Genomic DNA, 14,726 nt, shown 5'->3' with positions numbered 1-14,726 from the left:
ATGTATATGATACGGGTATTATTGTGTTTCGGCGACCGTATTCAGCCTAGTTGCGGTTTGACAACTTGAGTAATGTTCTGATCAAATTCAGTTTGCATGAGCCTACTTTCCTTTGCCTGGCAGTTCAGCGGAATTACACAAAAATCGACATCGTAGTCGATGCTAGGGCATACCCAGGTGATATGACTGGAATGTTTCTGATATGGGCTCACTTACCCTTATAAAACCAGAAAACTAGTATCAAGCGCACAAAGTATTTTGTAACATGTCTGTATTATCTATTGCCCAAACCTCGATGTGAACTTAGCATTATAATAGAAATATAATAATCCATTGTATAACATAATTATATATGTTCATATATACCAGGAAAAAAATACTATAAAATTACAATGTAAAAAACCCGTTTCAAACATCACTTTGCTAACCTTGAAGTTTACATTTTATGATGTAGATCAATCGAGGACCATCCGTATCTCATTCTCTTTCCTCCCTCCGCCACACCTGCACTTTCATTCTGACTTGAAACAATAAAACAGCTTTCTTATCCCAAAGCTGTTTAAATGTATGCACCGATAAAAAAAAAAATATTGCTTAAAAAAACTTTTAAAAAAACAGGTCACCTTGATCATGCTTCAGCTAAAGTTAATTCTTTATTCCGAAGCAAGGCGACTGAATCTACGTCGTAAATTAATTCTAAAACTGGCGGCAAGTGTTCTAAACTTTAAAATGTCACAATTAGTGAAAAACTTTTTAATATATTTTTTTAATATTTTATTTAAACATATGGATGGCCTAACAGTTACTTCTTGCCCTAATTGCACTGAAAAATGTCTCAATTTCACATATGGGGACAATGCGAACACCTGCACCTCGCCTTGAAAAAGTCTCCAGAGCATGGAGTCTTCCTTAAAATTGACTGCAAGGCTCCAACACATTAATATTGACTTCTCTAGAACTCTTCAGACATGTACAGCTAAGTCGGAAATACCGCACGTAGATCTCGTTATGTTACACCTTGCTAACGGGATTAGGGCACGTGGACACAGTTATGCGAGAACAATGTATAGCACACGAGAGTGATACGTCACTGGGCCCCCTGGCTATTACCCAAGGCCCCCCACACCTTACCTGACCCAGTACCTCCGTGATGCAGTGGACCGTGTAACAGTACTTTTCTGATCCATGTCATTTATCTCATTCGTATTTAAAGCCTAGAAATAATTAGTTCGAATAATGCTGAAAATATTATTTCAGATTCTCTCAATCACATTCAGTCTCCATATTAACATGTTTGATTGCGTCTTATGTTTTTTTTGGTTTTTTTTAAATTGGATTATTTTTTAGCATTATCAGGGCATTATTGATGTCCATGTCGTATGTACAGTAAACCACGGTTATAACAAACTCGAAGGGACCACTAATTTTAGTTTGTAATAACCGTAGTTCGTTATAAGCATATATACGACATTTATACAACAAATGGTCGGGACTGAAAAATATGTTCATTGTATCAGTCAGTTCGATATATGCGTGTGCGTTATAATCGTAGTTAACTGTAGTTTGTATCGTTGTTTGAATTTTCTTTTCGAGAATCTTCTCAATCCATATTTATTCAATGTTTATATGATCAAACTTACAATAGCACATAATGCAACAATATCATCTATGTAAGCATCTTTAAACTACATTAAATTCTGCGAATAAGGCAATGCAAGATGACTTAAATTAAGATTAATTCGTTTCTAATACATGTATGTCTCCAGTTCACATAGACAATTACATTTAACGTCAAAGTAGTACTGAACTGCATTGCCAAAAGAAAGTATTCACCAACAAAAATTGGTATTCGACGAAGATGGGTTTCAATAGGGTATCATATATAGTCATATTTATCTTTAAGTTTGCAGTGTTACCGCGACTTCTTTTAGATAACGTTTAGATAAAGTTTGTAATTTTGGGGTCAAATCCAATTTTTAAGTGCATACTGTTTTTTGCCTGGTTAGTTATCCGCATCATCCAAATTCTGTATTTAGACAATGTACCACATTAGGAAGCATACGCCATCCATGATGACTACGAATAGTCTGCAGTGTGTTTCTTTGAATCGTTCAGCCTCAGCTGTCAACACTCGTGTCCATCAATCTTCTGATCCTGAGTAGATTAATGGATATTTGTGTGATATAAACATCCTAGCCGGAGGTAAACAATGAGACAAGTTACTGTATATTTTATCGCTTTTCTGACACGAACACTTCCGCCTTAACCTCGATTCATACACCCTGAACCTTAGTGATTGGTTATTAGGCCGTTCTGTTTTATTAGTTTGACCGTGTAAATATTGTTTTTCAAAGACATCCCATTCATCACATATATCAGTTGTTGTTTTGTGATTCCGTTAAGCTAGATGACCGACAGGGACACTAGGTCAAAGATTCATAAAACGTCGGTCAACAATCAAACCATGCTTAGCTTGAATACAAAGTAAACCATTTTTTACTTCATAGTACCTTTTCGTTCAATGACATAAAAAACAGATATATGTTTAAGTTTATTGTAAGGCTATTTGCTTTTAATACTACGCGAAACGAACCTAGAGACGTACACATGTAAATAATCTTTTTGACGTTTCATTTTTTTTCATACACATTTACCCTGGGTATGTTGATGATGCATGCCCTCTATAAAGAAATGCTTCTCGTAAAGAAATATCAGTTTAGTTTTTAAACCGCGAAGGTTAAGACACTGATAATTTTACCTATGTGTTTTAAAGTGACTTTAATAATGTACCCATCAAAGTTTTATATAGGTCTTCACATAGACGGTAAATAGTGTAACATGCATTTGGGGAAAGTGAACGAAAATGCTGTTTCTTCATAGGGTCTTTTAAAATATTTCATTCCTGAAAGTGATGGTCATCGCAGCCCAATGCGTTCTGGTATTAGAATTGTTCGAGTTGAATAATCCTGGTGGTCATCAAACTGTCAGGTTGCGCCTTTTAGGGACTAATTACATTGATGTTTCTGTAATCACGAACGACGGTCACGCAGGCTAACACAAACCTCTGTGAGTTAGCGCTGTAAGGAACTTTCAAATTGGAATTCCTGCCCGGTCAGTTATATAAAATTACAAAATATTCCCCATAACAATAACCTTTCCTGCCTCGTGATTAGATGCATTATCAACACCTAAAGCATTTCAAACTGGGCGCGAAGAATACTGTTATGGAATCTTTTCATGGTTATCTTAACAAGCACATCTGGACTCTAAAAGAATGCTGGTACGTTACACATTCCACCGTCGGAGAGACGTGTCACCATTAGGGTTAATGTATCCTTTTTTGGTCAGTGTGTGACCCATTTCTGTCCCTTTGATTTTCTTTACCCCCAAATGTTTCTTTGTCAAATGTCCCAGCGCTCAACAAGGCAACAGTGAAACAGGATAATGCTTATGCTCGTGTGAATATATTTTCTTCTTTGGCTTTTGGCTGATGACAAAGCGACCACTGGGTGAGAGTGGTCAGATAATGACCACTCCAGAGGCGACAGTGAATTCATCGGCCAATGGCGCATCATGTCATTAACCGTTGTGAAGATGTATTCAACTTCATCCGCGCGTTACGCCATTTATTTAAACTGCCCCGTCCGTCATGACTTAGAATAATCTTTGCGGCTTTAGCTTGTGCGGCCGATTAGGTGAATAATTGTCCTATGTTTGTGATGATGGATTCTGGCTCACCGCGACTGCTCTGAGACGCACACGACCTTTCTTCAAATAAGAAATTAATTAGTTTAAGTACGATGACCAGGACATATTCACAATTAACTTTTTGCACAAACATTGTTGAGTAAACTGAAGGGGGGGGGGGGGGGGGAGAAAGAAAACCGCGTTTGTTTTGCATGTAATTGTTTCAATGAATTTTATAAAGAAGTTTTCAAAGTCTTAGATCGAATTATATTTTTAAAATAAGCATATAGCAGTATTCTTTGAGTAGTGCCTAAGCGCCAGTACACTACAATTTCATATTATTTTTATTACATGTAATTGTCAAAAATGTTTTAATTATGTAAGCACGCATAAATAAATTATAATATAACTGAAAAAGGTATTTCCGATTATATAAGCAAATACCACTCATGACAGTACGGGCGGTCGGGTAGCCTAGTGGTTAAAGCTTTCGCTCGTCACACCGAAGACCCGGGTTGATTCCCGCCATGGGTACAATGTGGGAAGCCCATTTCTGGTGTCCCCCGCCGTGATATTGCTGGAATATTGCTAAAAGCGACGTAAAACCATACTCACTCATGACAGTACATGATACATATCCGAACATTATATATATGTCTACTCACAATACAAGTCAATGCGCGACTTTGACTGAATAATCGTGAATTTATTCTATTTTGAAGATATATTTCAATTTGTAATGGGGATTTCAGTAGTATTTCAGTTACAACGGAGCATCCCAGCTTAATATATAGAACGATAGACCGACGTGACGCAGGTGGGGGATAGTTACCACTGATTACAGCGGCCAGGGATCGACACCGCTAGTGGATCCTGACACGGCCAAGGGACGTAACTCTTCACCACAAATTGCACTCTCTTAAACTACCCGGGTCCCCTACATGTCAGTCAAGTGTTTTTGTGAGTTATACACACAATAGTCTTTTTAAAAAGGAAAGAAATTTGGGAAGTCTTACGGTTTTGGGGTAATATAACCTGCCGGGCAAATGTATACACCCATATTTGATGGGGGCTAAAACAAGAAATGGTTATTAGATGGTAATGTATTTCATACGAGTAACATAGTTATGTATTGGACGTTAAGTTTGCAGTGTTTCGGAGACTGTTTCGTCAGCCTAGTAACGTTTTGATAACTCTTTGATCAAATGCAATTTCCATGTAAATTCCTTCTATTTCCTGGAAGTTTATATCAACAAGATTCACCGATTGTCTTATGTGTGCAGCAATGTAAGTAAACTACGTTTATAACGAACACGCTTATAACGAACTGACGGATATAACGAACTTATTTTTTAGTCCCGGCCATTTGATGTATATATGCTGTATATATGCTTACAACGAACTACGGTTATTACGAACTAAAATTAGTGCTCCCTTTGAGTTCGTTATAACCGTAGTTTACTGTACTGTGTATATCAGTTGTAAGTGGTTGTGCAATGAAACCGGTTATCTCGAATATCATTCACAAGTTATACCGTTTTATACATTGTGACCTCAGCCAAATCCGTAATGTGTACAATATATAACATAACACTGGTCTCGAATTACGGGTAACTCGATGGAAGTTGATTATCTTTGAGTTAACGAGTGTTTGGTGTGACGCACTGTGGATACCAAAGTCGCTGATATGCATTGAACGAGAGAATTCAAGCAGACATTCGTCAGTTCAAATTTCACAGGTGCAATGGGATTACATTGCACAATGCTTGACCGCATTTATATACATGTAAACAAACAGTATTACTACTACTTTATATTAACACTATTAACATATTGCATTACATTATTATGATAGTATTACGGAAGGTTTTATGTTGACATGAGATGGGTAGTTTCCCAACGTTTTTTGTGGTCCAAGGCAAACACAAGTGTTGTGATGTTATGTGTGTGGAACACTTACTTAACTGTCTCATGTGACACACAAGGAAGTGGCGCAGACATTGTCAATAGATTGTGTCACACAATTCTGTCGAAGGATCTTTAACTAGAGTATTGTCTGTTCTTACGTCTTATGGGCAGTAGTGTAGCATTGTGGTTAAAACTCGTCACGCCGAAAGCCTGGGTTCGATCCCCACATGGGTACAATGTGTAACACCCATTTCTGGTGTCCCTCGGAATGATGTTGATAAAAGCGGACTAAAATCATACTCATTAAAAAAAATAAATAAATAAATAAATAAAAAATAAATAATAAAAAATAATAGTAATAATAAAATAAATAAATAAATAAATAAACTAAAATGTTCAGCTTATGGTCGAAACACAAATATTATAAATAAATATACTAAAATGTTCAGCTTATAGTCGAAACACAAATATTGTCGAATTGCACGAATAATTATGCTGTTTTTTGTTAGATGATTGCGCGGAAACCCGGACACATCCAACATGACATTTAAACACGTATTTGAAGCTGGGTCGGGTATACATTTCATCGTAGAGCAATGAGATTACTTCTGTCTAGATTGTAGTCAACTCTCATAAAATATCCAAATGTAATGTGCATGGCATTACTTGAGCTGCGTGACATGTGGTAACAATGCCCAAGCAAACATTAGGCAACATAGCTTGAGCTGAGGCTAAATGTAAATGTAGATTGCCAGTGCAAGAGAATAACCATCCTAGATTGTTGTCCGAAACAGATTAAACTTGGTATAAAGGGCAAAATGGGTGTGAAAGTTATAGGAATGGACCATCGAAAACCAGTGATGACACCAGGTTTTCACAAATAGGGTAAGCATGTACTACCCTACCGGTAGCAATAATAATAATAATAATCATAATCATAATCATAATAATGATGATGATGATGATGATGATGATGATGATGATGATGATGATGATAATAATAATAATAATAATAATGATGATGATGATGATGATGGTGGTGGTGATGATGATGATGATGATGATGATAATAATAATAATAATAATAATAATAATAATAAAAATAATAATAAATAAAAATAATAATAATAATAATGATGATGATGATGACGTAACCGTCGATGTGTGCTTTTGCATCAAAATGTAGATATGAAATGTAGATTATGTTATGAATTTAATGAGACTATCCAACACATTGTCAGTGGATGCCCAGCTTTGGCAAAAACAGTATCTTAAGTGACATGATGGCGTTGCTCGATCATTTTATTACCGTCTTCGCTATGCTTGTGGTTTTGACACAGAGATAAATACAAAATTATTCGGTATAGTCCCGTATAAAGCCTCATACCTATCCAGTTAACAAACCTGATCTTGTCCTTTTTGATAAACCCAATGAAATCATTTATATTATTGAATTCTCTGTCCCCTTTTGTGGTTGACAAGATTCAGGAAAAACATGGCAAATGTAATGTCACACTCTCATCCCAAGTGCCAAGTTGTCCATCTCCCCATCATTCTCGGTGGCTTAGGTTTGGTACTCCCCAATCTGTTGACTGGCATTGGGAGAGTACCTGGGTTTTCTGCTTGGAATACAGCCCTTCTGACAATCTGGGTAATGCAGAAGGGTGCAGTATTGGGGAGTCTTCGCATTCTTCGAAAAGTCTTGGATGGGTTCGAATAGGCAGCGCTTCCTGGGAGAAGTCCCATTCGCTCTCTGGACTGCGTGTAGAGGGGTCAAGGGCCATGAGCTGATGATGAGCCTAACCAATCTGACTGTGCGAGGATCACCCAAACCCTCTTTGCTGCATGTTTTATTTTAATCTCAAAATAATAATAATAACAATAAACGATTTAGACTACATCATAAGTATGTTTTTATGAATCACTGTCATACAGTGATGATACCAGGTGTTCGCGAAAAGGAGAGCGTGTACTAACCCACAGGTGACGCCCGTCACAAACATCAAGCTGCAGTTCTCGACGTAAAACACAACATCTAAAAGTATAACATTAGATTACTAGGGGCGGTCGGGTAGCCTAGTGGTTAAAGCGTTCGCTCGTCACGCCGAAGACCCGGGTTCGATTCCCGACATGGGTACAATGTGTGAAGCCCATTTCTGGTGTCCCCCTCCGTGATATTGCTGAAATATTGCTAAACGCGGCGTAAAACCATACTCACTCACTCACTCACTATTAGATTACTTCTGTTAGTTTAGGTCATATGCGGTCAAGAAAACAACAACACCGAGTTTTTTAATCCGCCCAGGGAGCATCATAATGGCTATAATTTGAAACGAAGCATGATATTTATGTTTTTCAATAAAGCATGAAATTATATTTAAATGATACCGTTGACGTTTTTTTGTCCACTTGATATTTAGACACAGTGTATGATTTGCCCCCGTGGTGTCACCAACACAGACACACTGTCGTCACCATGGCGTTACCTGCACAGACACTGTCATCACCGTGGTGCGACCAATGGTGTCCACACGAACACAGCGGCTGTCATAGAGACAGCCGTAGTCGAAGTTGTCCATTCACAAACTGCTCTGTAACAATGATCAACGTATCTGACGACGTCACAAGTGTAATGGTGACGTTTTGCTAAAGTCTGATACGTTATATATACACGATAATCTGTCAAGTAAACTCGCATTGTTGAAGGAACACAAGGATATCATTGGTAAGTGTCCAAACTTTGTAAAGGGTTGCCAATAGTGTTCTTTGTTTGTACAGATAAAACAATACGCATCCATGAGTCTTGCACAAAGTGCATCACATATCTCAATTCACTATGAGTATATGAAGTTTTAGCGAGACACTATAATTAAAAAAGTAATTTTGAAATCTGTACCCATCACTTTCAAGGTCTGTATATAGTGTAGTAGAAACCGTTGATGCCTTTGCAATGGTTACCATAACAAAGTGAGAGTGATGGTGAATATTCTGTAGGCACTGTCGGTCATACGTTATCATGTTATAAAAAAACCCGTTAGATATAACTAGATAACTGGTGTAACAGCAAGGATGGATGTATACTTTTACATAAATAATGGTTTGTCATAACAAAATTACTATGTTAGACTTTACTTAATTTTTCATACATGGTTAAAGGTATATTTGCATTATACAATGTAATGAGCGTGTCTCAACATGCAGAAGAAACTCCCTTGCCCCCTGGCGTTTTAAGAAACGTACAAGCAGGGCTTTGTACATGACTATTACAAATGCACGATCAAGTAGTTCGTTCGAGAGGGAATGACTTATTTTGCAATCAAACAAAGGGTGTGACCGACCACTTGAACTGTCATAGGTAAACACATTTAATAACATCTTGTGATCGAGGAATAAAGATTAATAGGTTCTTCTTAGTTGATTAAACTACTAACACTTGTCTTAAAAGTAGTTTAATCGACATGGGGATTAAAAGTAAATGCTGTGCAAATATGGTATCTGGATTTATGTTGACGATTATGATAATAAATGGAGTTATTTAATACTAACCTGTCCTGGTTGGCTTTTCAATGGTTTAATGTAAATGCATTAATTCAAGAGGAAAGCCTGTACAAGAAATATACATAACCTCGATGACTATACATGCGTTTACGCTTTTATATTCGCTGTCGATATGTAGATGTTTAAAAATATATTGATGAATTATCATAAATATCCAATGATCATGTGTATGGATTTAAACAATTGTTACATGCAATTGATATTTTTTTTTAATATAATGAAACCTCGTTAAAGCGGACAGTAAGAGTCCGGTTTAACAAATGTTCGTAACAAATGGATCATTTTGCAAAGAGTAACGACATTTCCAGGAGAGCGAGATGATTGGATTAACGTTACCCAACATAAGGTTGTGTCCCTGTAGTACGATAAATCTTGACGGTGTATCACTCGTGTCACGTTACGGCAAGGATTATAATGATAGCATTGTTTAAGAAAAAATCTCTCTAAGTGCTGGTATTATTGTCCATTTGTTCACGAGCCTAACAGTGCCTCACACTGATTATATATGTCTGCCATGCAAACATTTCCTACTTCCATTTAAACAGATTGAGTAAATATTAACAAAGTGTCTGAGCTGAACAACTGTTGTATTTGTTGGAATATTTTTTTCTGATTCTATACAACCGATATAAATATCCAATGCTAATCCTCGTTGATAAAATGTATGCAGTGAGTGTGGTTTTCAGCGGTGTAAGATATTCAGACTAATCTGGTGTTGTACAGATTCTGCTCGTTGTAAACAACAGTGAGCGAAATTCATGGGTGTTTAAATATGGGTGCAGTCGCCATGCTTGTTTTGTTGTGAATGTAAAACCTTAAAGGTAAGTGCATTGGAATTTTTTCGTAAATACTTCCATCCTCCAAAATTAGGATAATTGTGTGTATTAATATTCATATTCACTTCAAAGATAAAACATTGATTGTGTGGAGGGGTATTCGTATTCTCGTGGGTGATCTCATCGATAGATAGATAGATATGAAAATACAATCCACCGAGCATACGGAGAGGGAGAACTTTTTTGTTCAGTGTATAAACTGTCTGTCAGCAGACCTGTGTCCCCTAAAACCAGTGGACCCCTAAAAAGTGTCATAACTGTCCTCTTTAGCAGTTTTTATTTTTCAACTACAGTAAACTACGGTTATAACGAACACGCTTATAACGAACTACGGTTATAACGAACTAAATTTATTAGTCCCTTTGAGTTCGTTATAAACGTACTTTACTGTACAGTCATGACGTCCCTTTATCATCTTCATCCCTAGTGATAAAACTCATATACACATCGACCTCGAGACTATCGACTTCAGTTTCAAATAAAAGAGTTCGCTTTTGTTCAAGCAAATTACAACGTAGGTCAGTATGTTTGACAAAGTAATATGCTCCGATATCATAGCTAAGATGAGCTAATTTTGAGTATATTACACATTCCACATGAGATTATTACTTGTGTACAAAGAGTTGAATATGATTGTTCATATATGTTGAGCAGTTATTAGTCTTTACAAAGTAAACAAGGTAATTTATTCACAGTAAACAAAAACATGTATCCGTAAACACACCATTGCGTAAGTGACGTCTCTGCTAAAAAGCATTCAGGCGTACCAAAACAAGATCAAATATCAGGTGCGGAGGAAACACATACCACTATTTTGGCTACAGAAAAAAACATTAATTACCAATAAATGTATCCAAGAGTCAATGTGTAAGGTTATATGTTACCTTAAAACAATTGTGAATACTAAGTTTGTTCAAGTGGATTAAAATGTAGATATAGACGCATACATAGGACAGGGTGGACCTCTGAGAATATGTTTATTACACAAAACATATACAATAAGTAATGCTAATTTTCAACAGTTGTTTAAAATTCAGATACTGGTGTAAGACAGGGAGAAAATTTCAGACCACATTCTTTCCCCTTACATGATTTTTTTAATTAATACTGATTTACAAAAGTTTATTAAATTTCAGATAGAGATGTAAGACAGGGTGACATTCTCACACCACATTCTTTCCCCTTACACGAATGATAACATTAAAAAATACTAATTTACAAAAGTTGATTAAAATTCAGATACTGGTGTAAGACAGGGTGATAATGTCAGACCAAATTCTTTCCCCTCAGATGATTTAAAAAAATTTAATACTGATTTACAAAAGTTGATTAAATTTCAGATAGAGATGTAAGACAGGGTGACATTCTCATATCACATTCATTCCCCTTCCATCAAAACAATAATTGATACTTATTTACCCAGGTGAAACACTAACGCGACTGTCGTGAAAATAAGTAATTGACAGGTCAAGTGTGTGATATAACATACAAGGGGTTGACGCGTGTATGTCCGTCATTGTCCGTCGCCCGAACACTGTTCCAGTGTACGTAAGTACATATATTGAAAGCGAATACCCCGTGACGTGAAACATGAATAATGAGGGACCGTCTGCTTTAAAACAGGTAGCCAGGGCCAGAGCGATGCACTGTGTGTTCCTCCGCCGCCGGCACAGGTATTGCTGGGACTCCTCTGCAAATACAACCTCGACCACGTGACGTGCTGCTAACTGAAGACAATCTTAGAGCAGGTGCGCGTGTTGCTTGACACATTTTACAGACACTCTTATTTGTCATTGTTTGCGCTGTGTGTTGTTAGATATTTTTTATCAGCGTTTTAACATCTTAGAAACAAGTTTGTTTCTTTAAGACGGTTTACAATCCATTCATTCACTTCCCCTCAAGAAGATTTTGACTTTTAAGTTTGGCTTCCACTGGTCATATCGGCTACTATGACTGATAACTATAACCACGGTGGTCCAGATGGAGGATCGGAATATGTCTCGATCCGGAGACCTCTGTACAAGACTCAGACTTTCAGGAATCAGTTCATGAAGACCAGTTCCACACAGAAAAGTGTCGGTGAAGCCGTTAAACAGAAGGCACGAGATGCGTGTGCATGCACGCCGAGCAAGAGGAAAAAATGCCTTTTCAGTTTTCTCCCATTCTTGAAGATCATGAGCAAGTACAAATGGCGATCGGATCTTCCCAACGACATCATCGCTGGTCTGACGGTGGGAATAATGCAGCTGCCGCAAGGTAAAACACTTTACTTCCATCTGGAGACATTTGCTATTTATCTGTATGTTAGTTCTGTGTGTTGCAGTATTTATCTGTAGGTTAGACCTATAGTCTGTATCTGTATGTTGGGCTACTATATTTATCAGTATGTTGGGGGTATATAATGTGTCTGTATGTTGGGCTACTATATTTATCTGTATGTTGGGGCTATATTATCTGTCTGTATGTTGGGCTACTATATTTATCTGTTTGTTGGGCTACTATATTTATCTGTATGTTGGGGATATATTATGTGTCTGTATGTTGGGTTACTATAGTTATCTGTATGTTTAGCCTATTGTAATTAACTGTTTGTTGGGTACGGTAGTTATCTATGTGTTTGGGGTACTATATGTAGCAGTACGTTGGGGCTACTATACTATCTCCTTGTTGGGGCTGCTATATGTATCGGGGCGGTCGGGTAGCCTGGTGGTTAAAACCTTCGCTCGTCACGCCGAAGACCCGGGTTCGATTCCCGACATGGTTACAATGTGTGAAGCCCATTTCTGGTGTCCCCCGCCCTGATATCGCTGAAATATTGCTAAAGGCGGCGTAAAACCATACTCAATCACTCACTCACTCATTCTTTGTATCTGGATGTTAAGGATATGCTATTAGTGTTTTAGGGCTACTATATTTACCTGTATGCACACTATGTATCTATACTATATGTCAAGGCTACTATATTTATCCGAATGTTAAGTGCGCGCCATTCACCTGCATGCTAGGGCTACAATATCTATCGCCCATGGAAGTTATTCATACACGTAAGCGTGTGCAGATGTTTCTTAAACGTTCCATGCAGGTGATTCAGTGTGTCGCTGAGTACAATAAAGCAAGACAAAGTTTTAACGCAAAGCCACCATGATGCAGGACAAACAATGACCTTGATATCCTAGCATCTCTGAGCGTCTCAACTTTCATTATTTATGACAAGGTGAAGGAGATAAGAAAATGTCGATGTTCCTAGATACTGTGACACAAACCACAGGTATCGGCAAACATGCACTCGAAGTATTTTCAATGAGGTGTATAAAAATACAATTTACTCAGCAAATCAGAGTGAGTGAGTGAATGAGTTGGGTTTAACCGCTTTTAACAGTATTCCAGTTATATCGCGGTGTGTCAGCTTAATGTGGGAGGATAGCCCGAAGTGATGCAGGTCTCAGACGTTTACCACTTTGGTGGAACCCATGAGCACGGGAATGGGGCTGACAAACCTAGAAACATAATCGGGGCGAACCGGGATTCGAACCCACAATCATAGGTTTCTGGCGTGCCCAAGGGACGTCAGCAAATCAGAAAGAACTAAACTAGGATATCTGATCGAACGTACTCCGGCAATTACATGTGGTCTACACAAGATGCGTGATAATGTTATACACGGAGTTTATTTAAATGTCTAACCTTGACAGACAATGGACACCAGACCGTAGACTCAGTCACATATAACTGTCACCTGGACATGCCACATGCCACATACAGTGTCCAGTTGAAAAAATTGTTTCCTTATTAATTTTTTTTTTTACAAACAGCTAATCTTACACAGGTATATAAAAAAAATTACTCTTTGGAAATGAAACGACGCGTATTCATGACTACAAATTCAAACATGCATACATACACAGCTTGATTTCTTTATGCAACTCTTGGCTAATGCAATAAATGGGGTCAGGTAGAACATTGCGTGCGTATATTCATAAAATGTTACCTTGGCGGAAAATAAATTAAAACACATTCGATAAAAAAACAACTTTGACACATATCATGACGTCCCGCAGTTTCTGTACGTGTCAATACATAGACACTGGCAACAGAACAGTCCAAGCAGTACACGTCACCTTGTGGCGGCTATTGTTGATGTTTCAGGATTAAGATGAAAACACAAAGGGTCGAGTTTCCTCATGCGTTTTGACCGTTGTTAATGCAGAGCTGTTAATGAGAATGGCTTTGACGGATCTCTCCTGTTTACATATGTACGATAATTAACAAGTAAATATTGATCCTTGTCCTTCGTTTGTGTATCTATTTTGAGAACGTGGATCCTCTGGTCATTGAAACTTGTTGAAAACGTCACGTCTATAAGCTTGGGAAAGGGTAAGGGGGTGTTTTGGCGACCACGCGTTATGTTGACGTTTCTTGTTTTGGAATTTCAAAACTTCCGGCATTTAAATAGAGAAAGTCACTTTACATTCAGAGACTGCTATAGCCGTTCAGGGCCAAACATACAGATTTTTCATCTTAAAGATTCTTTGATAGAAATGCGGATCATTTGTCATCTTTTCATGGTTGGATGATAAAGAGAAATCTCAAAGTCTCCGGGACCATGAAAACATGCCGTGTTAAGTCGGGACCACCCTCGCTATCCCCCTTGTATCCGGAACACGCATCCGTATTTTCGTTTACACTTGTCAGTAATTATTGCCACACAAAAATGACTTATTTCACAGAAAGATAGGC

At 37.6% G+C, this 14,726-nt stretch overlaps 2 protein-coding genes across 3 annotated transcripts in view; one reads left to right on the top strand and one right to left on the bottom strand.

The window, feature by feature from the left end:
• Nucleotides 1-8,174, bottom strand: part of LOC124114634 (leucine-rich repeat extensin-like protein 1) — a 31,200-nt gene extending 23,026 nt beyond the window's left edge. The window contains exon 1 of the mRNA XM_046475309.2: nucleotides 8,082-8,174. Coding sequence (XP_046331265.2) covers nucleotides 8,082-8,174 — 93 coding nt within the window. The remainder of the gene's footprint in view (nucleotides 1-8,081) is intronic.
• LOC124114657 (prestin-like) overlaps nucleotides 1-14,726 on the top strand; it is a 58,770-nt gene that overhangs the window by 20,472 nt on the left and 23,572 nt on the right. For both annotated transcript variants that reach the window (XM_046475332.2, XM_046475333.2), the window contains one exon: nucleotides 11,613-12,245. In XM_046475332.2, coding sequence (XP_046331288.2) covers nucleotides 11,939-12,245 — 307 coding nt within the window. In that variant the 5' untranslated portion in view covers nucleotides 11,613-11,938. Of the gene's footprint in view, nucleotides 1-11,612; nucleotides 12,246-14,726 lie in introns of those variants that run through there.

This window comes from Haliotis rufescens, unplaced genomic scaffold (genome assembly GCF_023055435.1).
Source record: "Haliotis rufescens isolate VD_foot unplaced genomic scaffold, xgHalRufe1.0.p SCAF_7, whole genome shotgun sequence".
Taxonomy (NCBI): domain Eukaryota; kingdom Metazoa; phylum Mollusca; class Gastropoda; order Lepetellida; family Haliotidae; genus Haliotis; species Haliotis rufescens.
This window is presented reverse-complemented; position numbering and strand designations above follow the sequence as displayed.